This window comes from Mus caroli, unplaced genomic scaffold, assembly GCF_978045245.1.
Source record: "Mus caroli unplaced genomic scaffold, Mus_caroli_1 scaffold_18, whole genome shotgun sequence".
Taxonomy (NCBI): Eukaryota; Metazoa; Chordata; class Mammalia; order Rodentia; family Muridae; genus Mus; species Mus caroli.
In genome coordinates this window covers 66,269,893-66,286,884 of record NW_028227273.1, presented here as the reverse complement: position 1 = coordinate 66,286,884, position 16,992 = coordinate 66,269,893, and the positions used below count along the sequence as shown (strand labels likewise).

General features: G+C 51.1%; 2 protein-coding genes across 2 annotated transcripts in view; both read right to left on the bottom strand.

The window, feature by feature from the left end:
* The window catches only part of Nudt3 (nudix hydrolase 3), a 47,390-nt gene extending 42,616 nt beyond the window's left edge, over positions 1–4,774 (bottom strand). The window contains exon 1 of the mRNA XM_021186548.3: positions 4,424–4,774. Coding sequence (XP_021042207.1) covers positions 4,424–4,522 — 99 coding nt within the window. The 5' untranslated portion in view covers positions 4,523–4,774. The remainder of the gene's footprint in view (positions 1–4,423) is intronic.
* A 6,698-nt stretch (positions 4,775–11,472) lies between these two features.
* Positions 11,473–16,715, bottom strand: Rps10 (ribosomal protein S10). The gene is made up of 6 exons (XM_021186550.3): positions 16,640–16,715; positions 15,746–15,895; positions 15,494–15,665; positions 13,367–13,444; positions 12,265–12,320; positions 11,473–11,561 (listed from the first exon to the last, which is right to left on the bottom strand). The coding sequence occupies exons 2-6, from the start codon at positions 15,893–15,895 to the stop codon at positions 11,520–11,522; spliced, it is 498 nt and encodes a 165-aa protein (XP_021042209.1). The 5' UTR covers positions 16,640–16,715; the 3' UTR covers positions 11,473–11,519.
* Positions 16,716–16,992: the final 277 nt, after the last annotated feature.

The following is a 16,992-nucleotide window of genomic DNA, read 5'->3' as shown; positions in this document are numbered from 1 at the left end:
TGAGCTCGGGCCACACCCACATTGTAGGAAGGATGGTGATCAGAGAAAAGCCTCCACAACTACTTCAGAAATGAAGAGCAGAAATGCCCCCACTGTGACCTTTACAACAATGGCATGCTGGACACCCAGCACAAGGCCTCCCCACAAGCCTGAGCTAGCTGAAACCCTGTTATCACCCAGGGCCTGGCCTGACTGCCCTCTTTTGAGCTTGTGGGAAGGTGTGGTCTGCAGTGACGTCCTACCTATTCCTCTGGGGGATTTCAGAGACAAACACTCAGGCCACCAGAGTCTGTACCCACAGAGAATCTCCAGAGCCAGTCCACTCCCCATCGACTCGGCGAGCTCAAGAGTTTGAGAAAACACCAAAGAGCAACACACCAGGCAGACCTGGTACTCACCATGGAAAGCCCTTAGGAGAAAGAATTTGGGGTGCCAGCAGCACCTCAAACTCATATAAAGCCAGATCTGGTGGCCTGCAGCTGCATCTGCAAGCCTCCTACAATCAGGGGAAGCGGAGACAGGAGGATCCCTGAGTGTAAGGCCAACTTGCCTGGCAGCAAAGAAAGCCTCCCTCAAGACGGTAGAAACAAGTACTGATGCTGGTCCTCTGACCGGGACCCCAGGCCACAGCACATGCAGGCCCCAGTACTCACTCACCCCAATACATCAAGCATGTGTTAAGCCTCGCTGAGCTGACACTGCTGCTCTGACTCTCCCAGGCACCTGGTGAGTACAGAGCATCAATAACCTTTCTCGGGTCAGCGCCCATCACTGTCCATTCCTAAAGACACCCCCCCTCAGTCCTCTCACGAGGAGGGCAGAGAACACACACATCTCCTATTCTCATCAAAGGCTCGGGAAGAAGAGCTACCTCCCTGGGACCACTTTAGGAGAGTCAAGGTTGAATATAACAAAGATGGTCTGCATTACCCAGTCTGAAGGGCATGGCTGATTCAAAAACCATAAAAGTATATTTGCTAATCTTTGTAGAGCCAAAAATTCAATTTAAAAACAGAGCTGCAGGGTCGGAGAGATGGCTCAGCAGTTAAGAGCACTAGCTGCTCTTCCAGAGATCCTGAGTTCAATTCCCAGCAAGCACATCTGTAATGGGATCTGCTAGCCTCTTCTGATGTTTCTGAAGACAGCTACAGTGTACTCATACACTAACTAAAGCACATAAATAAATCTTTAAAAACCAGAGCTGTGGGCTGTGGGTGTGGGTGTGGCTTAGTGGCAGAGCACTTGCATAGAATGCAAGGGGCTCTGGGCCCACTCAGCTCTGAAGGCAAGGAAAAAAGTAAGTATTTCAGCTGAGCAGTGTCCCACACTTAAGATGTGGAGGCAGGAGGATCAGGAGTTTAAGGCCAGCCCAGGATTCCAATGTGTCTCCAAAACAACTATCGACCCAAATGAAAACAAAATGAAGTACTGACTTATAAGCTAATTTTCTTTCCTGTGCCACCACATAATGAATGACCTGTTCTTGGGTCTTGCCTCTAAATGGGATAAAAATTGGAACCCACTAGGAGGGAGGTGTCCTACTGTCACTGCTCAGCTCTCCAGGATGCCCCCATGCGTCATCCTGCAGTGAGTTCTTTCTTAACACATCTGCAGTGTTTCTAAAGCCACCCCCCTCTCGCGCAGGCACAACAGAGGGATCCTTTCTGAACTGGAGTTTCCCGTTGAATTAAGGACCACCATGACAAGTCTGAGAGACAGGACTACGTACAACAGTCTTCAAAACTGCACTTGGGTGGGTGGGTGGGTGGGAGAAGAGCTGCTGAGTACAGCAGTAACTCAGGGCACCATGTCACTGCTCCTTGGCAACTGTGTCAGCGATCACGAATGCTCAGTTACAGAAATGTCAGGGGCAGCTAGCAGTACCCATAAGCAGGGAACTTTTTTTTTCCTGTTAATTTCAATTTACCAGCAGGAAAAACAGCCACAAATTTGGAAGGAAGACCTCACCTGTCCCATCCCGTCCCCCTCACCCCCCAGCTCTGAGCTTGTTTTTCCTTAGAGACCTCACCTTCAGTGTCGCTCAGTGACTGTGCTAAGGACTTGTGTCCTGACCTGGGTGGGTTCTGACGCTCTTACTGCTTGGCCTGGAACTATGTCAGCTTCCTGGTGCTGAACATTTTTGGTCCATTTTTTTTTTAATGTTTTAATCTCTTTCTTCACAATATATGCCTGTTTCTTGACACTGGTTCCTTATATTTAAAAATCAAGGTCATATTAACACTTACATTATTGTTGTGTTGTGCTAGTAATACTCTGTGAATGTGTCTCTTTTGATTAAAGCCATAGCGCCCATTAAAAACATAAAATTGGACTGAGTGCCCACTCCAGGGAGAATTTCTTTCCCCGCAGAGGTAGCAGCCAGCACTTCAATCTCTGGCACAGCTACTGAGAACATAGAAGTTTCCCTGGAACTAACACAGCACTTCCCGTCTAACACAATTATATAATCTGGGAGTTAAACAACACCTTAGAGATTATTTTGTGGTCCAAAATCCCTCGGGACTAAGAGACTACCAAAATCCCCTCAGGGTAGATGGGTGTGCATCTGTAAATCCCATCTAACAGATGCTGCGCCTTAGTGGGCATCAGTTAAAGCCTGCTTGCTGCGCTGAACAGAACAAGTCCAACGCCAGCCGGGTCCGCTAACATTCTTGTTCTTACCAAACTCTGAACAGCCACTGAACCTGCCATTCAAGAGTCACACAATTGTCCTGCTCATTAACCAATATGCAAAGAGAAGTTCAGTAAAGGCAATCCCACTACCGTAGCAGACGCTTTCTTTAATCCTCCTTATAACAGCTGAAAATCTTAAGCTCCTAAAAAAACAAAACAAGTCAGTCCTACCCCTGGTCTGACCTACACAAGGCAATAGATGGCCAAAGCATGCAAGCAAGCGTGGACGTCAAACCTGCTGCCAGACCATTGTAAAACTTCCAACCAAAATTAGAAAATCGGTTGTTCCTTTGTTAAGGATCTTGAGTTTCTAGTATTTATCCAAAATACTCACATTTTCACCTCTAGGATGATCTTCTTAAAACAAAGGGTCTTGCAGTATCCATGACTAAATTACACAGCCTTCTACTTATAAACTTGGCCAGACCTAACCACAGCACTGCAGTGAGGCATGTCATTATGCTAATTCGTTTCCCTCCCATTAACAGCCCAGATCCCATCTGACTTCCCATATGATAATGAAGAAAACAAAGCTTCTAGAACAGCCTTCACCATAGACAGTTTTACTTCACTTATTCCAAAGCCAGCGCATCATTTAAAACTTGACCTTGCTCACAAAGCGCGTCTTTCGGGGACCTTTGGTAATGAAGGAAAGTTACAAAGTATACATTTCCAAAACTCCTGTTTTGCAATCCCTCAACAGCACAATGAATGCTTTCACGGATTTTCTTCAGGACGTCATTTCATTTAAATTCCCCCTCCTCCTCCTCTTCCTCCTCCTGAGTATCTGCCGGACAGTGATTCCTGGTAGTCCATCCTCCCTTTCATCAGAGTCTTTCATAACTAACGGGTCAAGTTCCTGTCGCCCATTTCAACACGGCGCACCGAACTGCAGGCTTGCCACCCCAGCCCACCGCCGAGGGCCGGGATAAAACATACTCAGTTTCACTGCCCTTCATTGTTTTCAAGCGAACTGCCATCTTACCACCATGCGCGCACACTCACACACACACACACACACACACACACACACACACACACACACGACGGCAATGTGTCCCCGCAGGCATTTTATGAATTTCCAAACCAGCTATTCTTTGTGGATTTACAAACCACGCGCCTTTCCTGAATCTCCCTTCATCACCACAGAAACGGCTTTGTGAAGCCGAAAAAAAAATTTTTTTAAGTTCCTTAAGGAAAAAGGAACAAGACTCTAAAATGTTCTATTATCCTAGCTTACCCTACGACTCATTCTATTGGGCACAGCAGAGAAACGTCGGGACAGAGATCTTCCTAAATACAGCTTTTGATGGTCGTGAAGTGTTCCGGTCAATATGAATAACAACCTCGACAACAACCGTGTCCAGTGCCCTTTCTTTTCAGGCTCCACCACACGGACTCAGCAGCTCAACGTTAGAATCGAACGGCTGGGCCCCGGCTTGCCGCTGCCAGGGCTCGCCCGCAGCCACCTCCCCTCGGCCAGCCGCAACCCTGCGGGAAGGGAGGGAGGGAGGGAGGGAGGGAGCGGCCCTCCGCTCCGCCACAAAGGCCGGCCTGCGCCCCATGCACGTGTGCCGAGCTGCCCAGCCGCTGCCCCGGGCGAACGGTGGCCGGCCCCCGACCGCCCGCCGCGGGATGGCATCCCCCTGCCGCAGGCCCTCTCACTCCGCTCCCCATCCCCCCCAGGAAACCCCGTCGGGCGCCGCCGACCCCCGGCCGGGCGCCTCACCTCCTCCTCGCTCTCGCTGCGGAAGCACAGGCACGCGGCCCGCTTCTTGTAGCCGTCGCCATCGTAGGTGCGGGTCTGGTTCGACTTGAGCTTCATCATCCTCCGGGCCCGGGTGGGGGGTGCCGTGCGGGGCCTCGGAGTCCAGGGAGGGGGAGCCTGCTGCAGGCGGGCGGCCGCGCGCGCGCGCGCCCCAGGCTCGATCGAGAGGGCGGGGAGGAGGGTCTGTGTGTCCGCTACACGGCTCCGCGGCGGGACAGCCTCATTGCCCCCGGCCCAGGCCCTGCGCCGCCGTCACGGCTGCCGTCGCCACCGCCACCGCCCCCTCTACCGCCGCCGCCCCCGACGACGACCGCGCCGCCATTTTGGACGCGCTGCGTCAGCTGCGTAAGGCACGCGGGCTCGCCGGACGGCCGCGCGTGCGCAGCGCGGACGGCGTTCGGGAATCGCGCCCGGCGCCGGAGAGCGTCTGCACTGAAGGCCGCGGGAGCTGGCGCGGCTGCTACGCAGACAGCGTAGGGCTGAGGACGGCGGAAGCCGGGTGAGGCGCGGCGCGTGGGCAGCACCACCCGCGACCCCACGGTCCGCGGCCCCGCTGGGCAGAGAGCAGAGGCCCGCCCAAGGTCACCGGGTTGCGGCCCAGCCTGATCCAAGGTCGCGCCGCTCAGATGACGGGGAGAGTGACAGCGCCGCTCTGCTGTCCCCCCGCCGCAGACCGTCAACCTTAGCTGCCAGGGATCAGGAGTGGGGCGGGGCGGGGCTGCTCTTTGCGGTCAATTGGTAGCTGTCTGGACAAATGTGCGTCCTGCAGCCATTTGTGCAAAAAAGGCAAAAGCTGCCACTTGCCTGGCGACATGCTTGAGGGACTGGGTTCGAACCCCAGCACTGCAAAAAAGAAAATAAAGAAAGGAAGGAAGGAAGAAAGAAAAGAGAGAAAGTCATCCTCTTAAACAGGAGGAGCAGAAAGGGAGAGACCGCAAGAGTGTGCACAGCACACGTACGTAAATCATGAAATATGGTTTCTGGCCGTGACTATAACACTGGGATGGCCCTCTTGGAGGACGTACAGCGTTCCTGCAACAAAACGGGCACCATTACCGTGTGCTAAATTCTGTCAAGATAATCAAGATTTATAAATAAATCCCAAAGCGTACAGCGTACGTGTGTGGGGACAGGTGTGTGTGCCATGATTGCTTCTGTGAGGTCAGAGGGCAATTTAAACGAATCCATTTTCTCCCACCACATAGGACCAGGAGACTGAATTTAAGTGGTCAGGCCTGGCTGCAAATGACCTTGCTGGGATATTTGACTGGTCCCTGTTACCTGTTTTAATCATCTTGTATGTAGTATACCTCATTAATAATCTAGAGGGGCCCAAGAGATGTGTCAGTTTAAAAGGGCACTGGCCATGGAGCCTGACCACCTGAGCTAGATCCCTGGCACACATAGCGAAAGGAGAGAACCAACTCCCATTCAACATCACATGTGCTCTATGACATATGTGTCCACACACATTGTAACTTTTTTAAAAACTACATGAAGGGGCTGGAGTGATGGCTCAGTGATTAAGAACATTGGCTGTTCTTCCAGAGGATGCTGATTCAATTCCCAGTATATGGTAGTTCACATGGTACCTTACACAGTAGCTCACAACCGTCTGGTGGCTCCTTCACACACACACACACACACATACATATAAATAGTCAAAACACCAATAAAGTAAAAATTTAAAAAGTGGCTGGAGAGGTGCCTCAGGGATAGGAGCGCTGGAAATATACAAGTGTCCAGGAAGCACTGGGCATTATCAGTCATAGCTAAATACAGCTTAAAACTGAAATTTGCCTAGTATGTATGAAACTTTAGATTCCAAATTAACTAGGCAATGGCAGTAATCCAAGCACTGTGGAGACAGAGGCAGGAAGATCAAGAATTCAAGGCCATCCGTGGTTACAGAGCAAGTTTGAGGCTAGCCTAGGCTACACGAAACCCTGTCCCAAAGGGGCTCAGCAGTTAAGAACACTTACTAGTCTCACAGAAGATCCCAGTCTGGTCCTTAGTACCCATATGAGGTGACTCCACCACCAGTAACTCCAGTCCCAACACCTGGATTCTGTAGGCACTGCACACAGACAGGCATAACAAACTAGAATTACGCCTATTGATGCTTCTTGTGGATACTCTTCAGAATTTGAGAGTCCCTTGCTGAGCCTGGTGTGACCTTGGTGGGGACAGAGTGACAGGGTTCCTGCCCCTGGGACAGGGCCCCGGTGTGAGCCTTCATGAGTATCAATGACTGCTGTGGACTTAAGGCTTGTCTGTGTAATACCATACACATTTTCTGGAACCGGTACTAGCAGTGGAGCACTCTTTCCTTCCAAGGGATGTCCTCCCTGCTAACGTTAATGACTCCATGATAATTAGAAACAGCACAAGTCCAGGAGTCGAGGGTGTGGCTATGTCTCAGCAAAATGGTAAACAGTGGGGCCTTCACATGAGCCCATAAGGCTACGGGAAAGAGCTCTAAATACAAGACTTAAAAATATATAATTTCTCAGCCGGGCGTGGTGGCGCACGCCTTTAATCCCAGCACTCGGGAGGCAGAGGCAGGCGGATTTCTGAGTTCGAGGCCAGCCTGGTCTACAAAGTGAGTTCCAGGACAGCCAGGGCTACACAGAGAAACCCTGTCTCGAAAAACAAAAAACAAAAAACAACAACAAAAAAAAAAGGTGTGCGCCACCATGCCCGGCCCAATAATTTTTTATAGCAGCCTTTCTGACCTTGGTCAGAAAACCCATGAACTACCTAGATAACTTTTAGAATTTTTACTTGCAGAGAGAGCTGTGTCAAGAATTTTTAGAATAGCAAGAAAAAGCTGTCTAGTGTGGAGCAGAACACACACACACAGAGACACAGAGAGAGCAGTCCGGAAAGTCATCTCAGAAGGCTTGGACCCAGCGACTTCGAGCCCTTGCTTTGCAAGGTTCCCTAACACCGGTTCGTTCTCTCGGGAATGCCTCTCCATGCAGAAGCTGGTCCTTGGCAGTCCCTAGGCTTGGTCTCCTCCCCCTTTGCATATTTCGTCCTATTTAAAGATGCCCTTTTTCTCACAATGGCCTCTTTGATGTGTCAGGCAAGCAGGCAAGGCTTGTTTCTCCAGTGACTGTTCCTCTGGATCTGGGCCACACATTTATCACACACAGGCTTCCAATAAAGCAGCTCCTAACAGCCATGGACTAGGGGCTTCCACAGGCTGGGACTGCCAAACACGACCTCTCATCCTTCTTTCTCCCCAGCAATGTCCCCATTCTGTCCTAGCTTCTCTTAAAGCTCTCCTTCCCTTTCTTGCTGAGTTTCTTGTAGTGCCTCACTGTGACCGTGACCACTCAGCAGCTGGAGTAGCCAATGGGCAGCCTGACAGTCTCAGCTGTCTTCCCTTGATTCAGGATGAGGACAGCAATGTTTTGAGACAGACACCCTGCGTCTGCTAGTTCACGCTCTCCGTACCCTGGTGGCCCAGACCTGTAATCCCAGCATCTCTCTAGAGAAGTACAGGGAGGAGGCTAGCAAGTTCAGGGTCAGTGTGTGTGAGCCACCCCTCCAGCCCTTTCAATTTTTTTTTGTTTTGTTTTTTTCGAGACAGGGTTTCTCTGTATAGCCCTGGCTGTAAGTTCAGGGCTGTATAGCCCTGAACTCACTTTGTAGACCAGGCTGGCCTCGAACTCAGAAATCCACCTGCCTCTGCCTCCCCAGTGCTGGGAACAAAGGCATGTGCCACCACGCCCGGCAAATTTTTTTTTAAAGATGACCTATGACTTTATTTTTATTTGTTTAAGATTTATTTATATGAGTACACTGTAGCTATCCTCAGACACACCAGAAGAGGGCATCAGATTCTATTACAGATGGTTGTGAGCCACCATGTGGTTGCTGGGAATTGAACTCAGGACCTCTGGAAGAGCAGCCAGTGCTCTTCACCGCTGAGCCATCTCACCAGCCCTGAAGGGGGCAGTCAAACATGCACGCGTGGAGGTCAAAGGACAGATCCACAAGCTGACAAGCTGGTTCTCTCCTGGCACCGAGTGAGCCTGAGGAGAGCTGAGCCTCTCGGGCTTGGCGGTGAACTACCCATCCCGTCATCTCACTGCCCTTTTGTTATTGGTCTCTTGCTGTCTTCAGACCACCCTCCTTAAGTGACCTCACCTAAGTCTGCCCCGTCCAACTTCACTACCTGACCCCTGCCCTCAAGTTTTTTTTTTTTTTTTTTATTATATGTAAGTACACTGTAGCTATCTTCAGACACTCCAGAAGAGGGCGCCAGATCTCGTTACGGATGGTTGTGAACCACCATGTGGTTGCTGGGATTTGAACTCTGGACCTTCGGAAGAGCAGTCGGGTGCTCTTACTCACTGAGCCATCTCACCAGCCGCCCTCAAGTTTTGTGTGTTAAGTTTGGATAACACCTGGTCTTTGCTGTTACAAAGCAGGTTTTTCGGTTTGGGTTTTTGTTTTTTGTTGTTGTTGTTGTTGGGTTTTTGTTTTTAAGATTTATTTATTTATTATATGTAAGTACACTGTAGCTGTCCTCAGATACTCCAGAAGAGGGCATCAGATTTCGTTACGGATGGTCGTGAGCCACCATGTGGTTCCTGGGATTTGAACTCGGGATTTTCGGAAGAGCATCTTAACCACTGAGCCATCTCGCCAGCCCCTTTTTTGTTTGTTGGTTTGGTTTGGTTTTTCGAGTCAGGGTTTCTCTGTGCAGTCCTGGAACTCACCCTGTAGACCAGGCTGACCTTGAACTCAGAAATCCACCTGCTTCTGCCTCCCAAGTGCTGGGATTAAAGGCGTGTGCCACCACTGCCTAGTTTAAAAACTTTTCCTTTTTTTAAAAAAATATTTATTAATTTATTTTATATGAGTACACTGTAGCTGTCTCCAGACACACCAGAAGAGGGCATCAGATTTCATTACAGATGGTTGTGAGCCATCATGTGGTTACTGGGATTTGAACTCAAGACCTCTGGAAGAGTAGTTGATGCTCTTCTTAACCCTGAGCTATCTCTCCAGCCCCTTGGGTTTTTTTGGTTTGTTTTAGGTTTTTCGAGACAGTGTTTCTCTGTGCAGCCCTGGCTGTCCTGGAACTCAGAAATCTGCCTGCCTCTGCCTCCCAAGTATTGGGATTACAGGCATACACCCCCACCGCCCAGCCTGGCCTTGAACTTTTGAATTCGCCTCTCTCCCGGTGATTACAGGCATGAGCCAACAGTTATGAGCCTGTTTATTCACAACACATGTCCCTGAGCCCCTAAGAAAAGACAAGCAAGGGACAATTATTACCAAGAACAGATTGCTTTACAATTGTAAAGCTTCTCCCAGCCTATGGGTGACACTGGATTTTAACATTTGATGGCACACACCTATAATCACAGCACAGCAAAGGCTGAAATAAAACTGAGTCTGGGGCTGGTGAGATGGCTCAGTGGGTAAGAGCACCCGACTGCTCTTCCGAAGGTCAGGAGTTCAAATCCCAGCAACCACATGGTGGCTCACAACCATCCGCAACGAGATCTGGCTCCCTCTTCTGGAGTGTCTGAAGACAGCTACAGTGTACTTACATATAATAAATAAATCTTTAAAAAAAAAAAAAAAAAACTGAGTCTGGCTGGGCGTGGTGGCGCATGCCTTTAATCCCAGCACTTGGGAGGCAGAGGCAGGCTGGTCTACAGAGTGAGTTCCAGGACAGTCAGGGCTACACAGAGAGACCGTGTCGAAAAACCAAAAAAAAAGAAAACCTGAGTCTGGGAGTGATCTCAGCATGTAGACAAAACTCAGACCCCACCTGCCTCTGCCTCCCGAGGGCTGGGACTCAAGGTGTGCACCACCATGCTTTGCTAAGACCTGGATTTGTTTTGTTCTTGGCTGTGCATGTGCGGGATACAAACTTTTATACAACACAGAAGTTAAAGCAGGACCTGTTTACTACCTCAGAATAAACTCAGCTAATTTAGATAGGATCTGCAGAGCCCAAATAGGAAAATAGTGGCATCTTAGTAACAGAGAACTTGACAGTGGTGTAAAACCTAGCAGCCTAGGTAGGCAGAAGCTACACAATCTTCCCTGAGAGCCCAGGCTAAATGCTGCCAAGGTGTATGAACTGCCCATGAGCTGTGGTGTCTGAAGGGAAGCCAAGCCAAGCCTGCACAGCAAACTTCAATGCCACTGCTGTTGGCCAACAGGAAGGTCCTCCAGCATGGCGCTCAGGTTCCAAAACCCAGGGCTACCTACTGCCACCTAGGGTCCAAACAGCCAAGGGATACCAGGACTGAGGGTACTGCTGGCCTTGTCCCTACAGATGCCAATGCTTAGATGCACTTGCAAGAGATGCGGTTCTGAGTCTATACAGGGTGCTTTGCCAGTCACTCCTACCCAGCTCCAACCTTGGGCGGCCAGTAACTGACCTGCAAAGGGCCAGTCCCTACGCCCATTCAACACAACCAAGCTCCTTTCTGGTGCCATAATGGGCTGTATGCTGTAGTCCATTGGGACACTTCTCACCTGCTACCCAGAAGTAACACTCATCTCTCCGCCCCTCATAGCCTAGTTAACTCAAGGCCCAGAAATTAACTGCCATTCATTTTCCCAAGGTGCCCTCAGTAAGGACTCCAGCAGCTTCCTTTCCAGGCTGGAAATAGAGCAATCCAGCCTTACAAACCTGAGAAGAACTTAAAATTCTGTTAGTGCTAGGGTTTGAGTCCCAGGCCACATGTGAAAGGGAGGATCAAAAGTTCAAAGCTGCCCTGGAACTCCTCCACAGGAAGGAGGCCTGAGCTTGGGACCTCCCCCCTTAAGGCAGCACCCCCAGCATGGCTGGTCCCAGGGAGAGGTCCCAAACCCTGACAGCTGAGGCACAGCCCTGCACTGAACCACTCTGCAGGGAGAGAGATGCTAGCCCACCAAGGATCACCGATGATACTCCGAAAAAATTTCACTCGGTCCACACACACACTGACCCTTGAACCAGCCCCCTTTAGGCTACAGAACATACACAAGTGGACAGGTTTTTCTTTAAAGTTTATTCAATACAACATAAACTCCAACTTCACTGAGGTGGCTGACCACGTCCACGACCAAAGCCGCCTCTCTGCAAGAAAAAGCAAATGAGCATTAGCAATGGCCCAGCTCTGCCTGGAGGGATTTCTAGGTCTTAGGCCTCCACACCAGAGACACCCACAAAAGTAAAGAGCCAGGAGACCATTCCACCCGAGTCCGGCCCCTACTGGCTGTGGAGTGGTATTTAAGTTTTGAGCCTGTTTCCCATTGTTAACGTAAGGCTATGGCTGCAAAGCTGGGCGCTAAGGCAGCCCCAGCTTAGGGACTCATGCCCTAGAGCCTCTTCCTCAGAGGAGATCTGGGACTGTAGAGCAATTCTGTTCTGGGACCCACTGAATTCCCAGTGTTGTTTCGAATGTCCTAAAATAAAATTCAGGAGAGATGGCTCAGCGGTTAAGAGCAGTTCAAATCCCAGCAACCACATGATGGCTCACAACCATCCGTAACGAGATCTGATGCCCTCTTCTGTCTTCAGATACCCAAGAAGAGAAGACAGCTACAATGTACTTACATATAATAAATCTTTAAAAAATAAATAAATAAATTCAGAAGCTGGACCCTAGCCATCAGTTAATAGGAGCACACCACAGACACAAGATCTGCAAAGCATGTTCACACACTGTTTCAATGCCAAGACTGATCCCAACACGGTAGGGAAAGGACCCCTCATACCCCCATAGCCCACCAACACTGGCCCGGCCCCAGTGACTTCAGAACAGACAAGAGATACTCACAAACTGGAACTCAGTTGCTGAGCCAGCCCCAGCCTCAGCTTTCTTGTCAGCTCCAGCTGGAAAGAGAACAATTTACAGTGACCTAAGAGCTGACCCCTGGGTAGTAAGGAAGGAATGCAAGTCTCCTCGCCAAGCACTGGTGATGGGGAGCACGGCTTGCCTCTCCTCCCAACCCCCCTCAGATCCCCTTGCCATCCCCCAAACTCATTAACCATCCCCTCCTCCAGGAAAGCTGCTCTGACCTCGAGAACCAAACTGCACAAGAGGTTTAGCCCAGGCACAAGAGGTTTAGCCCAGGAGAGAGTAACAAGTATGGCAGATCAGATGGGAAGAGGAAGGGAAGGGGGTGAGGGAGGGTGAAGCTTCCATGCTCTAGGTTACACGTTAAAACAACACTTTAGGACTAAATGTAAAGCTGTAGTAGCCAAATCACGTTTCCACTAAACATAGGTTTTACACTCAAATTCAGCTCATGGGTTGAGTGAGCCGGGGCCAACAGAACACTGCTGTATTACAATTGGAGACTACCCTGTCCCCTCCATACTAGGCAGTTGCTGGCTCACTTCTGTCTCCAATCAGCACGCTCACGGCCCCACCCTCTGCACGAGGATCCCCTCAATCACAACTGTGGAAGGTGTTCATCTCCAAGTACCAAATGCAGAAAGGATAGTAAGAAAAGCTCTGCCCACACCCCACACCTCAGGCTTCCCTGTATTTTCCTCAGGAGTCCAACTGGCTCTTCTAGGTGTTTGCTTGAGCCTGCTTCTCTGACCCACCTGCAGCACTGTTCCACCAGTGACAGTGGGAACTCAATGACAGTGGCATCGTGGAGATGTTCTCAACCCCCCACAGGTGCCCAGCACACCTGGCAGGCTCGGGGCAAGCATTCTCTCTCAAACGCTAGATCCCACGGGGATGACATCTCCCAAGGGATGTCAGCTCAGCCCTGCCAACACCGGCCTTACTCAGTGTTCCAGCACAGGCCTCCCTCCAGTTCCCACACCAGGACCTTTCCTGGCTGCCTTGGCAGCAAGGACTGCACTCCACGGAGGGCTGCTAAGAATCTGAGTTCACCCCCAGGCAGAGGAGAGGAGATACTCACGGGGCACAGCGCTCCTTCTGTAGGTGTCTCTGTCAGCCTCCCCTCTTGTGAATCTTGCAGGCCGCTCACCCTCTGGACCTACAGAAACCAAAAGATATCAGACTATAAAGGAATATCAGTCCTTCACACCCAGAACAGTGCCACGAACTTTGATGTCCTCACGGGAACTTATCACTACCAGTATCTCGGTTCCTCACATCTTGGTTAAAACAAGCTGGGTGGTGGTAACAAGCCTTTAATCCAAGCACTCAGGAGCCTGGCATATAGAGTGAGTTCCAGGACAGCAAAACAAACAAGAAACCAGAAGCAAGCAGCCAGTGGCAGTGCAGTCCATAAAAGGTGCTATGAAATCCCAGAGACCTAAACTTGACCCCAGATTTCACTGGGAAAAGACACAACTTTCAAAGTTGTCCCCATACCTCCACATACCTTCCAATTTCCCCTTGCCTCCCACACACCTCACTCAAAGGGACTTATTTAGCACATATCCACCCAAAATGGTTTTTGAGAGGGTATCTGGCTCTATAGCCTAGCCTGCCCCTGCTTCCTGAGCGATAGGATTAACATTTTTACCTGGAAGGTTGGGTGTGTTGGCACACACCTTTAATCTGAGTGCCTTTAATCTCAGCACTTGGGAAGCAGGGGCAGGCAGATCTGAGTTAAGGCCAGCCTGATCTGTTTTAAGACATTCAGAGAAATCCTGTCTCAAAATACCCAAGTTGTGCTGGAAAGATGGCTCAGCGGTTAAGAGCACTGACTGCTCTTCCAAAGGTCCTGAGTTCAATTCCCAGCAACCACATGGTGGCTCACAACCATCTGTAATAGAATCTGATGCCCTCTTCTGGTGTGTCTGAAGATAGCTACAATATACTCATATAAATAAATCTTAAAAAAAGAAAAAAAAAAAAAAAAAGAAAACAAAATGCCCAAGTTATTGCCACAAACTTCTAATTTTTATTATCGGTTTGACTTTATGTGACTCACAAAATATCACTGTGTAGTCCTAGCTGTCCTGAAACTCAACAGCACCTCTGTCTCCCAAGTGCTGGGATCAAAGGTATGCACCACCACGGACTCCTCAACAAACTTGGTTTCACCCAGGGTGTTCATTCAGCAGAGACACAGACCACCTAACTGCAAGAATCCCTTAGGTGCTCTGTACAACTTCCTGGGCTAAGCACTCTCCAGGAAAACCCAACTGTGTTCAGGATATTTTTACCCTATCACTTCAGCCTGCAGTTACTACATTAGTTCAAGAGACTTCGGGCCAGCAGTGATCTCAGGAATCAGGGATGTTCCAGACCCCCACCCCCCAGAAGCATACCCTCAGGTCATGCTTATACACAGCTGGCTTCTCCCTCCTCCTCACTTCTGTTCCCTTTGCCAAGTAACTACACAAAACCACTCTCTGCTTGGTGTGCTCTGCCACACCACCTGGTCACTCAGGCATTGGGGGAGGCTGTAGCCATGAAAACTGTTCAAATTCAATGCCATCTCACAGAATTCTGGGATATCACCTGAGATCTTGCCCTGACACCACTGTGCTGTAAGAACATGCCTAAACAGCCGGGCGTGGTGGTGCAAGCCTTTAATCCCAGCACTGGGGAGGCAGAGGCAGGCGGATTTCTGAGTTCGAGGCCAGCCTGGTCTACAAAGTGAGTTCCAGGACAGCCAGGGCTATACAGAGAAACCCTGTCTTGAAAAACGAGGAAAAAAAAAAAAAAAGTCTGGGCTGGTGAGATGGCTCAGCGGGTAAGAGCACTAACTGCTCTTCTAAAGGTCCAGAGTTCAAATCCCAGCAACCACATTGTGGCTCATAGCCACCTGTAAGGAGATCTGACACCTTCTTCTGGTGTGTCTGAAGACAGCTACCATGTACTTACTTATAAGAAAAAAAAATAAATATTTAAAAAAAAAAAGTCTAAGCTGTGAGGGGTAGCACACACCTGTGACCCCCAACCCTAAGGCTGAGGCAGGAGGTTCAGAAGTTGTTTAAGGTCCCCAGCTATATAAGGACCTCAAGGCCCCTCCGGGTTTCATGAGACCCTATCTCAAAAGCAATTGTGCAACCAATACACCCCAAAAAGCGGTTTCTGAGGAGGCCCTTGGGGCAATCAGAATCAGTACCTTTGGGCCGAGGCCTGCCAGTCTCGGGACGGCTGCGGCGCAGAGTGGCGGGCACGATCTCCGGGGGTAGGTGCAGGTAGTCTCGGAGATACTGGATGCCCTCGTTCGTAAGGTACCAGTAGAAATGTCTCCAAGCAAACTGCTCCTTCACGTAGCCTCGAGACTTGAGAGACTGCAGGACAGAGACAGTTCAGTCAGCAGCTGGCTCCTCTGGAGGGGCAAACGTATCCCCACCTGTGTCCCTCTCCACACCTGCATGGCCTTCATTACGTGAAGGTTGGGCACATTTTTGTCTGCCAGCTCGGGGTGCTTAGGCATGTGGACATCCTTTTTGGCGACCATCACGCCCTCCTTAAAAAGGAGTTCGTAGATGGCAATCCGATTCTTCTTAGGCATCAACATCTGCAAGAAAGACGCGACCGTTTAGCATCGTGGCCAGAATCCAAGTTCCGGATTACCACTGTCACGGGGGTGAAAACGCCAGACAGACACCATAGGGACCAGGTCCCTCCACCTCCACAGTTTGGAGAGAAAGCTACCAGGAAGTTAATGCATAGAGGGTCACAAAAGGCACCCAAGTATCTGCTGTCACGGCTCTCACAGCCAAGTGTCTGGGGGTGGGAGGTAGATACAGAACATTGGGTGTCAACCATACTTGGGGGCCATCAGAACCAGAGAGGTCGTACCTAGGGCACAATCGGGGGACTCCTTAAAGAATACGAGGAGATAAAGGGCTCCACTTCCTGCGAGGAGGGAGCACTAAAGCAACGGGCTCGGTGCCCCCTTAAAAGTCCTCCCCAAAGGTAACGCAGAGACCCGAGGGAAGCAGGGAGGGGAGAGGGGGGCCTGCCGCGAAAGAGACGCACGCAGGCGGGAGCCGAACCCCTGGCCCGGGCGCTTCCCGCCACACGTGGCCTTCAAACTCCGCTCCTCCACCCGCCGCCATCGGGACGCCGGTCCTCTTCAGCCGAGTCCCTGAGTCGCAGAGCTGCGTCCCCCCTCCCTCCAAAAGCCCTCTGGGCACGGCGCGGCGAGCGGCAGGGAGGGCGAGCACGGCCCCCGCCTCCCCCGGAGGAAGCGGGCCCGTCACGGCAGCGCCGCGGCCCGGATGGCGACCGATGGAGTCCGGACGCCGGAGGAACTCACCGCGGCGGCTGCAAGGTCCGAGGCGGAGGCTGGAAAGGAAGGGGCGTGCGCGGCGCCGCGTCTCTTCCGGGCTGCGTGGCTCCGCCTCCCTGCAGGACCCGCGCGCTGCCTGGGGTGGCCTCGGCAGTGCCTGAGGAGTGCTGACGGCCCTAGGGCGCATGTGCGAGCCATCCCGCTACACTTCCCGCCCCCCACCTCCACCCCGCCCCCACCTGGAGGGATGCGAGTCGGTGCGTTGTGTCCGGAGCTGGGGTGCAGGCGCTCGGTGCAGAGAGGCGGCTCCGCATCGCCCGGTGGGGATGGAGGGCTAAGAGTTCAGGGATAGACTAGGCCAGCCTGAGCTACCCGGAAGG